The sequence below is a fragment of the Elgaria multicarinata genome, chromosome 3, assembly GCF_023053635.1.
Source record: "Elgaria multicarinata webbii isolate HBS135686 ecotype San Diego chromosome 3, rElgMul1.1.pri, whole genome shotgun sequence".
NCBI lineage: Eukaryota > Metazoa > Chordata > Lepidosauria > Squamata > Anguidae > Elgaria > Elgaria multicarinata.
This window is the reverse complement of record NC_086173.1, coordinates 16,805,571-16,818,795: the sequence shown is the minus strand read 5'-3', so window position 1 is coordinate 16,818,795 and position 13,225 is coordinate 16,805,571. Positions and strand designations below refer to the sequence as shown.

The following is a 13,225-nucleotide window of genomic DNA, read 5'->3' as shown; positions in this document are numbered from 1 at the left end:
GCCTGGCACTAGACCAGCCCACGTTCCCCTAACTGCAAAGCAGCGCGGGATCAAAATCTAACCCCAAATGCAAAACACATACGAGCCCTCTTGGTTTGATAGTCATTCCTCAGGCTGGAAATGCTACATCAGCAGCTCCAGCAGAAAAGTATGAGTCACTGCAAAGATGACTGTAAAACCTCACCCAAAAAATGACAGTCTAACCTCACGACAACAAAATGTGCAGAAGCGAGGTAGATTCCTGCCAAATACCAAAATTAGCTGAAACAGAAGTCATGAAGAGAAAATGCCAAACCTCACAAAAGCAACCCAACGGGAGAGCAATCAAGAGGGGGAAATCTTCTCTTCCAGAGATGCATACAAAATATTTTTTTGCGAACCGTCAGGGATTAAGATGCATTATCACATTTTTGCTAGAAGTACAAACCTAAAAGCCCAACATCTGGTACTTGTACGGTATCCAAAGTGGCATCTAAGTCAGAGCGGGTGAAAGTGATTTTTATTGTCGAAGTACTTGGCAGAGAAATTGCAATAAGCTACTAACGGCTCATTATGACCACTCTGGGGACCTACATGCAGCAAAATTCTCACCACTCAAAAGAGTTCCGCAGGACGGCTCAGGGCTGACACAATGGTGGCAGAAAAGCTGTTTTCATTTGCTGCCATTTCGGCCCCAAAAGTCGGGTGCAAAGAGCTCGAGGTTGTGTTTGGTCCAAGCTTTTCTCTACTTGCCTTCTAGCTGGCATACCTGCTGCTTCTCATCATCCCAGCCCCCCTGGTATACTAGGTGGCTGGCCAAGCTCTCATCAGCGGGAGAGGGTGCCTAGGAACAATTGTGTCATACCAAGACTTGTCTGCACTGACTGGCAGCAGCTCTCCAGGGATTAAGGCAGCATTCTTTCCTAGTCCTGCCTAGAGATGCCAAAGCAGGTGCCCTAACACTGAGCTGCAGCCCTTCCCGTGTCAAGCTGCCCAGGCCATCTCCAGAGCCCAGAAATCAACCAGGGCTTCAACAGAACTGCCTGCTGTTATCAACCAAACTGTCCACAACCCATTTATTTTTTTATTACACTTATATACCACCTCCATAGCCAGGGCTCTCTGGGCAGTTTACAGAAATTCTAAAATTAAGATAAAAACGAGTATACAAAATTTAAAATTCTAAAACACAGAACATATACACATAAAGCATTAAAAACCGTTAAAAAACTAAACATGTGGGTGATTAAGATGTGCCGCCATATGTTTGGGCAAAGAGGAAAGTCTTAACCTGGCGCCGAAAGGATAGCAGTGTTGGCGCCAGGTGAGCCTCATCAGGGAGATCATTCCACAGTCTGGGGGCCACCACCGCAAAGGCCCTGTCCCTTGTTGCCACACTCCGAGCCTCTCTCGGAGTAAGCACTCAGAGGAGGACCTTAGATGTTGAACGTAGTGACAGGGTATATTCACGTCAGGAGAGGCGTTCCGTCAGGTATTGTGGTCCCAAGCCGTGTAAGGCTTTATAGGTCAAAACCAGCACCTTGAATTGGGCTCGGAAACATACAGGCAGGCATACAGGATTGGAGCCACACCTCACCAGATAGTGATCTGCCCATAACAAGGGAGCACTTTAAAAATACCGCCACCTCATGATCGCTGCCGGTCCACCCATCGGAGGAACCAAATCAAGTATATTGCCTCCCTTACGTGATGGGTTTAAAAAAGCCTGGGATAGCCTCATGGTAGTTACCAAGTCCTAAGCCACACCTGACAAGGATGCCTCACTGTGGATGTTGAAGTCCTCTGCCACTAGAAGTCTGAAGGTCTACAGACAGCAGGCCCAAGACCAACTCAAAGAAGGAAACTACTGGGCAACGGAGCGGTGGTCAATACACCAACAGAAACTTTGCTCTGTTCCATGTGCACAACAAGAGATGCAGGCAAAAAGGAGAGCTCTGAAAATGTAAATGGAACTTCTAGAGCATCCTTCTTCAGCCTGGTGCCCTGCAGATACTTTGGACTACAACTCCCAGCATTCACAACCACTGGACATGCTGGATGGGGCTGATGGGAGCTGAAGTCCAAAACATCTGGTTGGGAAAGGCTATGGGTGGGTTTTCACCACTGAGGGTCTCATGGTGCTGGGCTGAGAACCTGGGAGGACATTGTTGAGACAGTGTAATGCAAGCTGCCCCATGCAACCAGGCTGCCCACCCCTCCAGTCAGGAGGAAGCCTGTACCCTCAGACCAAAGGTGACTAGGCTGGCCTTGCGTCCGAGAGGCACTGTAAGAGCTCTAGCAGCCAGAAAATGAGACGTGGCTGGACACTAAGGAGAAGCAGTAAAAGGGAAGGACGCCAAGCCAACAAACTTCCCCCATGCCCAGTGTTGCTCTCAGTGTGTATAATCTGTACAGCACCATGTACATTGATGGTGCTATATAAATAAATAATAATAATAATAATAGTTCTTCTGCCGTTGCATGGCAGCCTGAATACCCGGACCCGGCTTGCAGCATGCAAGGGTTAATAAATAACCACAGTGGGGCGGGGGGGGGGGGGAGATAGGATCAGAAGATGCAATATTAGGTTTGAGCAGCAGAGGGCAGGCCACAACGAAGCATCCAGCGAAAGCCCCACACAACAAGTGCAGCCCAGTTTAGGAAAGGAAGCAGAAATGAAGTTGGCCGGCCTGGCCCCGGAGTCAGGCCAGGTCAGGAGGAGGATTCTACAAAGTTAGGGCTTATGTGAAGTCGAACCTTTGTGCCGCTCTTTGATGTTAGTAAAGTTAGGTTTAGTATTAATCATTTAGAGACCAGCCTCCCCAGATGGCCATGCTGGCTGGGAATGATGGGAGTTGCAGTCCAGCACATCTGGAGGGCACCAGGTTGAGGAAGTCTGCTTTAGGCTTACTATTCCAGATGTTAGAACACAGGAATCACTTTGCTGGATCAAGCCAAGACCCACCAACCTCAGAGGCCTGTCGCCCACAGAGGCCAGCAGGACCGCTCTTTGTAATGGCAACACCTCTCCCATTTCTCCTATGGGTGGTATCCAATGTTTGTCCAACTTAAACCCCATTCATTTCAACAGGTCTATTCAAAATAGGACTGACATTGGATACAACCCCATGTCTCAAGCATCAGGTACTCAGAGGCGAAAGCCTTGCTGGATTAGAATAACTGTTCATCTACTCCAACCTCTCGATTCCCATAGAGGTCAATGAGAAGCCTATGAGCTCTATCACGTCTACTTTTTAAATCCTGTTTTCATCCACAGTTTCCCCCTCCATTTCTCTATCGAGTCGCGCGCTGGGGACTTCCACGTCTGTGCATTGTTGCGCTCTTTCAGCTCATGTATCTTTTCACCCGGAGCGCTACTATGCTGGTGAAATCTCCCACCCCACCCTCTACGTTTTCCTTTCCCCTGCAGTTAATTTTTTATTTTTTAAAAAATATTTCTTTATTTCTGCCAAATACAATAGTACAGCAGCTTGAAACTGCACAATTGTGGTAAAACAACACACTATACTTTCCCCTAAGAATATATTAAACAGACTCCAAGGAAAGGAGGCCATTTGTAGGAAGCAGGAGGGAGCACATGGGCTGAGACTGTTGCGGCCCCTTGGCTTGGGAAAGGTTTACAGGAGGAGGAGCGAATGTTTGTTTTGCTCCTTTCAAAGGGTGGGCAGATGAACAATCATTTAAATTTCTTTTGTAAATGTGATCAGGTCCCCTCCTTTGCTCCAAGGTAACCAAAACACTTACATTTGCGTGATTTTTACAGATAAAGAGATCAAACTTGGCACAGCAATAGCTCTTACGTAGTGCTTTAGCCATGCCAAGTTTGAATTAGATCAGTTCACCACTTGATTTTTTAGGAATGTTTTGATTTCCCCCCTTAAACCCTTTTCCTGATAGTCCACCAGTGCGAAAGTCCACCTGTTTGCATTTGTGGAGGATCGATTTTCCTTTACTTTGATCATGCGAAGCTGTGCATCTCCAGTTCATAAAATAGAGATCTGCTGGTTCCCTTACTCAAGAGTAAATCCCCCTGATTTCAAATGCATTTACATCCAAGTCATACTAAAATCCTATGCATGCTTACCTTTGAGTAAACCCTTGGTTTACTCAGAGAGGAGGGCCTTCTCTGCTGTGGCACCCCGGCTGTGGAATGAGCTCCCTAAGGAGGTTCGCTTGGCACCTACATTATATGCTTTTAGATGCCAGGTGAAGACCTTTTTATTCTCCCAACATTTTAACAATCTATAAATCTCAAATAACATGGTTTTAAATTTGTAATTTTGCATTGCTGCTGTTTTTATCTGGTTGAGCTTTTATATTGTATTTTATATTATGGTTTTATACTATTGTATACTGTTGTTTTATACTTTGAACGGTTTTAATTTTTGTGAACCGCCCAGAGAGCTCCGGCTATTGGGCGGTATAGAAATGTAAAAAATAAATAAATAAATAAAACCCCATTGAACAGAGAGAGACTTACTTCTGAGTAAACAGAAGTAAGACCTCAGAAGTAAGCATGGGGTTGCAGAGCACTTCTTTCCAGTTTACTGTTTTAGACTTTTAAAAAAGTTTCTGAGTGACTATTAAAAGTCAGTTCTCTATGTGTTTACTCAGAAGTAAGTCTCTCTGTTCAATGGGGTTTACTCAACGAGAATATTTAGTATGAATTGGATGTAAATGCAGTTGAAATCAATGGGATTTAGTCTTGAGTAAGGGAACCAGAGCTGGTCATTTTCAAATAGAGTCTCTCTCTCTCTCTGCGTAATTACACGCTGCTGCTCTTCTTGAACTTGCACTGGGGCGCCTGTGCTTCAGCCCTTGCTCAAGAGGTGCCTTAAGACGAGAAGGGATTGGGGAGCAGCAGCCTGGGACTGAGGAGGCACCGCCTGTATATATTTTTCCCCCAGTCGTGAGGAGGAGAGACGTGAATGAAGGGGAAAGGAGTTAGGGCTTTTCCTCTGCTTGTTTGCACCAGCAACTAGTACAGCTTGAAGTAATGCAATCCTTCTCATATCCAAGAAAGTTCCCTATTTGCTTGTTCAAGGAACAGAGGAGTGTGTGTATGCGTGTGTGTAAGCCCCACTGAGATCTTTAAAACTGAGGAAGGGAAGCCAGCAGGGGGAAATGGAGAGACCCACCTGATTTGTCATGACACTCCTGCTCCTGGAAGCCTCCCAGGAGTGTGATTCTGCTTGAAAACAAAGCACGTGTGCTGCATTTTCCTCCCACCGCCAGTGGACCGCAAGTTACCCCCTCCCCGGATCGAAGTCACAAGTCATCACATCTTGTGGCTGCAAATTCCATAAATTATGCATTGCTCCTTCTGCACGTCCTGAATCCACTACCCAACAATTCCATTGGATGACTCTAAATTCCAGGATTATGGGAGACAAACCTCTCTCTCTCTCCCATTTACTCTACACCCAGTTTCATTGGGTGATCGTGGGATTGAATATAATATGAGAGGAAACTGGAAATTTCTCCGTCCACTCTCTTTACAGTTTTATTAAGCTCTTTTACAACACCCCTTCAGCTTTTCCTTGTAGGAAGCTTGCTCTAAAATCTTTCATCATTTCAGTTGTCATTTCTGAAACTTTTCCAGATGCATGATGTCATTTTTTTTTCAGATGGGCTGACACAGCATTACCGGTTGCCGGTTTATTTTCAGTTCCACTCCTTTTGCCAATTCCCAACATTGAAATTTGCCCTTCCCCCCCTCCCTGCTGCTGTACACCAAGTTGACATATCCAATTAATTTCTCCACTGTTATCCCAAAACTCGTTTCCTAAATAGTCACAGTCATCAGGACAAAAGAGCGGCTGTGCCAGATCAGACCGAAGACCTATCCAGTCCTCGTTCTGTTCCCACAGTGGCCAGGCAGATGAATATGAAAAGACCACAAGTGTACTGGCACTCTCTCTCTCTCTGGGTTATGTTCCCCAGCAACTGGTATTCAGAGGCATACCACCTGAGATAACGAAGGTAACTGTATTTTAATTTTATATCAATTTTGCTGCATAGTTTTTATCCTGGTTGTGCTTTTTATACTGTATTTGTATTTGTGCTTTTAACCTGTTGGTTGTTTTATTATGGTTTTAATTTCTGTGAACCGCCCAGAGAGCTTCGGCTATTGGGCGGTATAAAAATGTAATAAATAAATAAATAAATAGCCATCACGACTAATAGCCATTGATGGCTTTATCCATATGGAACAGTATAAGGAAGGTGCCTTATACGGAGTCCTCAGCAATGTCTACCCCAGGGGTAGGCAGATCTCCAGATGTTTTAGACTTCAACTCCCAGAAGCCTCTGCCAGCATGACCAAAACACTTCTGCCCACCCCCCCAGTCTACATGGACCAGCTGTGGCTCTCCATGGTTCCAAGCCAGGGGTCTTTTCTAGCTCTACTTAGAAATGCCTGGGTTTAACCTGGAACCTTTTTCATGCAGAGTATGTGCTTTGTCACTGAGCTATGGCCCCTTGCTCAGTCAGTTTTAGGCACAATTGTCATATATGCAGTTAGAATTATTTTTTGCCCCAACATGCACCCGTTTGAGTTTGCTTCCACTAAATTTCACCTGCCATTCTGCTGCCCATTTGGGGAGAACTTGTTCAGGCTCCTCACAATTGCCATGAGATTTTCACGTTCCTGAATAATTTGGCATCATCTGTAGATTTCTTGCCTTTAACGCATACATCATGCTGTGCCCTGGATAAGGAAGAAGCCCTTTCTGCTTCTTGGGAAGCGAAGGACAAGTAAGGAGAGACTGTCTGCACCCATCTAAGCCTGTCTGAGCTTTAAGATCAGCATCTGAGTTCCTGTTCTCTGGGTTCAGCAGGGAGAGTTGTGAGACTGATGAGTACCATAACCAGGGTCTTTCCTGAGGTAGCTCCATATCTTTGGAATGCTCTTCCCTGGGAAGTGGATGGCTCACACTTTGCTGGCTATTAGGAGGATTTTAAAGACTTATTTATTCTGCTTTGCATTTGGTTAAGTTTAGCTTACTGTGCTTTTAACTGAGGTTTTATCTCAGTTAAAAGCACAGTAAAACTGAGGTTTTACTGTGCTTTTAACTGAGGTGTGGGTGATAACTTTCTCCTACAGAAAGTGGAGGAAGGAACTAGAGGATCGGCAATCCTTGATTTGATATTGACCAATAGGGATGACTTAGTGGATAAAGTGGCAGTTACGGGAACTCTGGGGGAAAGTGACCACGTCATACTTGAATTCTTGATTATGAAGGAGACAAAAGTTGAGTGTAGCCATACACGTACTCTGGATTTTAGCAAAGCTGATTTTAATAAACTCAGGACTATGATAAGTAAGGTCCCATGGCAAATGAGCCTAATGAGAAAAGGAGTGCAGGATGGGTGGGAGTATTTAAAAAAGGAAATTTTAAAGGCACAGTTACAAACAATTCCAACAAGAAGAAAAGATAGAAGACAACAGAGGAAACCAATGTGGCTCCACAAAAAGCTTAAAGATGACCTGAAAACAAAAAGGGATACATATAGGAAGTGGAAGGAAGGCCAGGCTACAAAAGAAGAGTACAGAGAAATGGCGCAGAAATGCCAAAATGGCGTCAGGAAGGCTAAAGCTCAGAATGAGCTGAGATTAGCGAGGGATGCTAAAAGCAATAAAAAGGCTTTCTTCAGATATGTGAGTAGTAAAAGACAGAGGAAAGAAATGGTGGTTCAACTGCTTAATGAGGATGGCAAATTGATAACAGATGACAAAGAAAAGGCTGAAGTGCTCAATTCCTACTTTGCCTCAGTCTTCTCCCAAAAGCGGGTCTATGACCCCCCTGGAAAAAGTGAAGCAGAAGTTGAGGGTGCAGGATTACAGTTTGAGATTGATAAACAAATGGTCAAAGAACACCTAATTTCCTTGAATGAGTTCAAATCTCCAGGCCCGATGAACTGCATCCTAGAGTAATGAAGGAGCTAGCGGAAGAACTCTCAGAACCTTTGTCTATTATCTTTGCAAAATCATGGAAGACGGGTGAGGTGCCGGACGACTGGAGGAGGGCTAACGTTGTCCCTATCTTCAAAAAGGGCAAAAAGGAAGAACCTGGGAACTACAGACCAGTCAGTCTGACATCCATCCCTGGGAAAATTCTGGAGCAGATTATAAAGAAGTCAATCTGTAAACACCTTGAAATCAATGCGGTGATCACTAGAAGCCAACATGGATTTGTCAAGAACAAGTCCTGTCAGACAAATTTGAAATCATTTTTTGATAAGATAACCTCCCTTGTGGACCATGGGAATGCTATGGACGTCATATATCTTGACTTCAGCAAAGCTTTTGACAAAGAACCACATGACATTCTGATAACAAACTAGCTAAAAGTGGGCTAGATGGAACAACTATTAGGTGGATTCACAGTTGGCTACAGAATCGGACTCAAAGAGTACTTATCAATGGAACCTTCTCAAACTGGGGAGAGGCAACGAGTGGGGTACCGCAGGGCTCAGTCCTGGGCCCAGTGCTCTTCAACATTTTTATTAATGATTTGGACGAGGAGGTGCAGGGAACGCTGAATAAATTTGCAGATGACACCAAATTGGGTGGGATAGCTAATACCCTGGAAGACAGAAACAAACTTCAAAGTGATCTTGATAGGCTGGAGTGCTGGGCTGAAAACAACAGGATGAAATTTAATAGGGATAAATGCCAAGTTCTACATTTAGGAAATAGAAACCAAAGGCACAGTTACAAGATGGGGGATACTTGGCTCAGCAATACTACAAACGAGAAGGATCTTGGAATTGTTGTAGATTGCAAGCTGAATATGAGCCAACAGTGCAATATGGCTGCAAGAAAGGCAAATGCTATTTTGGGCTGCATTAATAGAAGTATAACTTCCAAATCACGTGAGGTACTGGTTCCTCTCTATTCGGCCCTGGTTAGGCCTCATCTAGAGTATTGCATCCAGTTCTGGACTCCACAATTCAAGAAGGATGCAGACAAGCTGGAGCGTGTTCAGAGGAGGGCAACCAGGATGATCAGGGGTCTGGAAACAAAGCCCTATGAAGAGAGACTGAAACAACTGGGCAGGTTTAGCCTGGAGAAGAGAAGATTGAGGGGAGACATGATAGCACTCTTCAAATACTTAAAAGGTTGTCACATAGAGGAGGGCCAGGATCTCTTCTTGATCCTCCCAGAGTGCAGGACATGGAATAAAGGACTCAAGTTAAAGGAAGCCAGATTCCTAGGGAGGTTGTGGGCTCTCCCACACTAGAGGCCTTCAAGAGGCAGCTGGACAAGCATCTGTCGGGGATGCTTTAGGGTGGATTCCTGCATTGAGCAGGGGGTTGGACTAGATGGCCTTGTAAGCCCCTTCCAACTCTGCTATTCTATGATTCTATGATCTGTTGCTGCTATCTTATTTTTTATTTCAATATTTATGTATTGAACATTAATTTTATTATTTTGTTATTATTATTATTGTACTCTACAGTATGCTGTAATCTGCTTTTTGAAGATTTTTACCCTGACATGTGGGCTAGAAATAAATATGCTAACACAATAAGTGCTCATGGTGTCAGTTGAGGTGGTTCCCAAAGAAGAAAAGTATTCAACTTCTTATACTTCTGGTGATGTGCTAAAGCACTTCTGCAAAAAAACCAAAGAAACCTATTGTTCGATGTACAGAAGTGCTTTACGGTTTGGGTCCCATTCAGTCTGTCAGCAGCAGCACTGTAACTTAGGTCACTATTCCCATTTTACAGATAGGCAATTGAAATGGAAATGATAGCAACTGGTGGATATCCAATTAAGTCAAAAGCCCAAGGTCTGAATCCAACACTCTTAACCACTGCAGTGCAATGGGTTGGGCTGGGATGGCTAGTTTTGGCCCTTGCCTTTAACGCATACAACACGCCGTGCCCTGGATAAGCAAGAAGCCCTTTCTGCTTCTTGGGAAGCGAAGGACAAGTAAGGAAATCTGGTAGCAGCTGTGGAGGACTGAGAAGCAGTATTCCCTTTTCAACAAAGCTTCCAGCCCTCATGGTTGCAGAACGGGGGGGGGGGGGGGGCAAGAAAAAGAAGGACTAAAATGTAGGCATAAAGGGTATGGCTCTCACTGAGGTGTTCTGGCACTGGACACTGCTCGAATTGAAGCGCACGGCTGGGACCCGCTGTTGGCGGCCTTGGATGCCCAGGACACATTCGTAGTTCTTCTGGCCCGACTGAGGCTGCGGGAGGTTCTTGGCACGCAGGGTAATGGGTTGTAACACTCCGACAGGTATCAAGATTTCCCCACCAGGAAGCAGCTCTGGGCAGCCCTACAGGAAAGGAAGAGATGCAAAGCATTGGCACACATGGCACTGAAAGCATCTTTGTCACACACACCTTGTGCTGTTTGTATACACGTTAAGGATGTTGTCAGTACAGGAAGGAAAGCAGGAGCTGGTTCTAAATTCTAACTCATATAGGTATTACCTTAGGAACATAGGAAGCCACCTTATACAGAGTCAGACTCTTGGCCCATCCAGCCCAGTATTGTTGACACTGACTGGCAGCAGCTCTCCAGGGTTTCAGGAAGGATTCCTTCCTATCCCTACTTGGAGATGTTGAGCATTGAACCAGGGACCTTTCATGTGCAAAACATGCACTCTGCCACTGAGCTACAGTCTCTCCCTCCCTTCAAATGAGCAGATATAGGAAAAGTGCCCCCCCCCCCCCCCGCAACAACAATAACAACAATTTTACATCCTGGCCCTATTCATGCTTTCTCAGAAGAAAGCCCATTGAGTTCAATTGTACCGATTTCCAAGAATTCTGCAGCCTTAGTTCTTGAGTGAAGACACCCATGGCCTGTTACGGGGAAAGGCTATAAGCCTCTCCCTTCTGCCCCAAGAGAACTCAGGCTCTTTCGACTACACAGCAAATGGCCACATGACCTTCCCCACCCCAAAGGCCCCTACTGAGCAAGGGGATAAAACCCAGGAGCCTGTCTCCCAGCTCCTCCTCTTGCCTGGAGCGGCCGCATGAGAGAGAGAGATGGAGATGAAAGAGCCTGCTGGGCGCTCAAGAGTTACCATGGAAACCAGAGCCCAGTTAATTGCTCCTTGGTACCAAAGGGAAAGGGGGGGGAGTGCGCTGGGCCGGCTGCTCTGTTTACATGGCTAACAAGGAGGCAGAGCGGCCGTGACACTGGGAAGCAATAGAGGAAATGCGGTCCTGACCTGCAGAACAATCAAGCCCTGGGTGCAACTTCCTGTCCAGAGCCAAGACAATGGGGTCAAGACAAAAGGCAGGCCCCGCAGGGGAAGTGGGGCCTGGAAGGGCCTGGAAGCGCCAAGTTCCTTCTCTAGTTCTCTCACTTCTCGTTCTTAATGTGCAGCATATACATACATACACACACACACACACACACACACACCTCCTGTGCACACCCATTGCGCCAGTGCTTCTCAACCCTAACAGTTACAGTGAATGCTTCACTTCCCAGAGCCTCTGGACAGCTGTCCAGACCCCTCCCACCTCCAGCCGCCACATCCGACCGCAACCCAAACGCTGGCCCCTCCAAAGGGAGATGCTATCAATTACCTACCCACAAAGAGCCCCGGGCGTCTCTAGGTCTATTGATCCCGCCGCCTGGGCCAGACGATTGATTGCGAGCGACCAGCCCCATTACCAGCAAAGATCCTGGCCTCCCCCATATTGATCCATTCCCCCCCCCCCCCCGTCCCACCCCAACACGGGCACTTTAGTGCTATTATCGGCTGCCAATGTTGTTGATCTGCCACCTGCTGGCGCTTTTCCAATGACTTGGGATGTCCCTGGCCCGGGGACACACTTTTATAAAACAACCCCTGACCTGTACACAAAACCTAAACTCAATGTGCCTTCCAGAAATCTCAGCTTTCAGCTTATTTTTGAAACAAAGTTTCTAGACCTCATGGCTGTGAAGTTACATGCTGCAATGAGGTCATGTTTTGGAAGCAGGGAGCGTCCAGTGATCAGGGAAAGAAAGAACTGCGAGGCTCTGAAGACCTCTCTGTCCCTCCCCATGGCTCTTATCTTCGCCCCCCCCTTTGATTCTTCTGCCTTCATCGCCCCATGTATTGGTCAGCAGTACATTCTGAAGTCTGCAGAACCCCAAATATTGCCCCCATATGGTTTTTAAATGTTCCAATTAAATATATGCAAAATGTTGCACAATTGAATGAATTTGAAAAACAGAATTGCAGTTTCCTTCTGCACCCTAATGTCCTTCTCAAGTTCAGGGGAAGAGGAGGACTGTAGCCATTTCTGCTTTAAGGAGAAATGCAGAACCAGAGAGAGAGAGACAGAGACCAGAGAGAGAAAGTAAGGAAGGTGATTTTCTGGGTTCAAGCCACATGTCTGGAGACCTCCCCTCCTCCTACCATCCCCCACCCCCCACTGGAGCAGTTCAGCAGGGGAAGAAAGTTGTTCCTGCCCATCAAACACACAAACACACACACACCATGGATCTCTTCAGCCCCTGCAGCAACAGACGAGGAGAGTCTATAGGGGGCTGAATTTAACGGTGAGGGTTGACGGGGAGATAAAAAGTTGTCTCGGGGGTTTAGGATATTGGCATCCCCAAAGTCCAGATGTTTTCTCAAGGGGCCGTTCAGGGATCCTCATAAGACAGTGGGGAAGAGAGAGGGCACCCTACCCCACAAGGACTCCTCTCACCTCAGTGGTGTTGACCCGTCCCTCTAGGAAGAAGCACTTGGCAACGTTGTGGGTGCACGTGTGCCTGTATTTACACCAGTGGCAAGGGTAATGGCTGCTGACACAGGACAGGCACCTGCAGGGGTGAGGGAAATAAAAAACAGTCAATAAGGGGAAACGGCGGCAGCAGCAACAACAACAACAACAGGCAAGCCCTGGCCCAGAAACGCGCCAACCCCCTCCTCCTTTCCGGGACTTTTATCCCTTGTTACCATTGTTCTGCTTGAGGATATGGAACTCATGGGAAGAAAGGAAGGTGGAGGGAAAGGAGACGGACACTGATTGAATCACCTCCCGAAGCCCTGCCAAAGCCATCTGCTGGCTGCGGAGAGACAAGCCCTGAGGGAACGTTGACTGAAGCCGTCCCCACAAACTGACTCAACCGAGGAATTGGCATGAGCCTGCATGCCCTTAGAACTGAAGGAGGAAGGCATTTCTTCAGCACCTCAGAGATTGTAGGGCATTTCGTACTTTAAAGACGCCAACCGGCAAAGGGGGGGGGGGCAGGGGACG

General features: G+C 46.4%; 1 protein-coding gene across 3 annotated transcripts in view; it reads right to left on the bottom strand.

Moving 5' to 3' along the window:
* PLXNA3 (plexin A3) overlaps positions 1 to 13,225 on the bottom strand; it is a 75,374-nt gene that overhangs the window by 35,313 nt on the left and 26,836 nt on the right. For all 3 annotated transcript variants that reach the window (XM_063119397.1, XM_063119398.1, XM_063119399.1), the window contains 2 exons: positions 12,674 to 12,788; positions 10,090 to 10,290 (listed from right to left, as the gene is read on the bottom strand). In XM_063119397.1, coding sequence (XP_062975467.1) covers positions 10,090 to 10,290; positions 12,674 to 12,788 — 316 coding nt within the window. The remainder of the gene's footprint in view (positions 1 to 10,089; positions 10,291 to 12,673; positions 12,789 to 13,225) is intronic.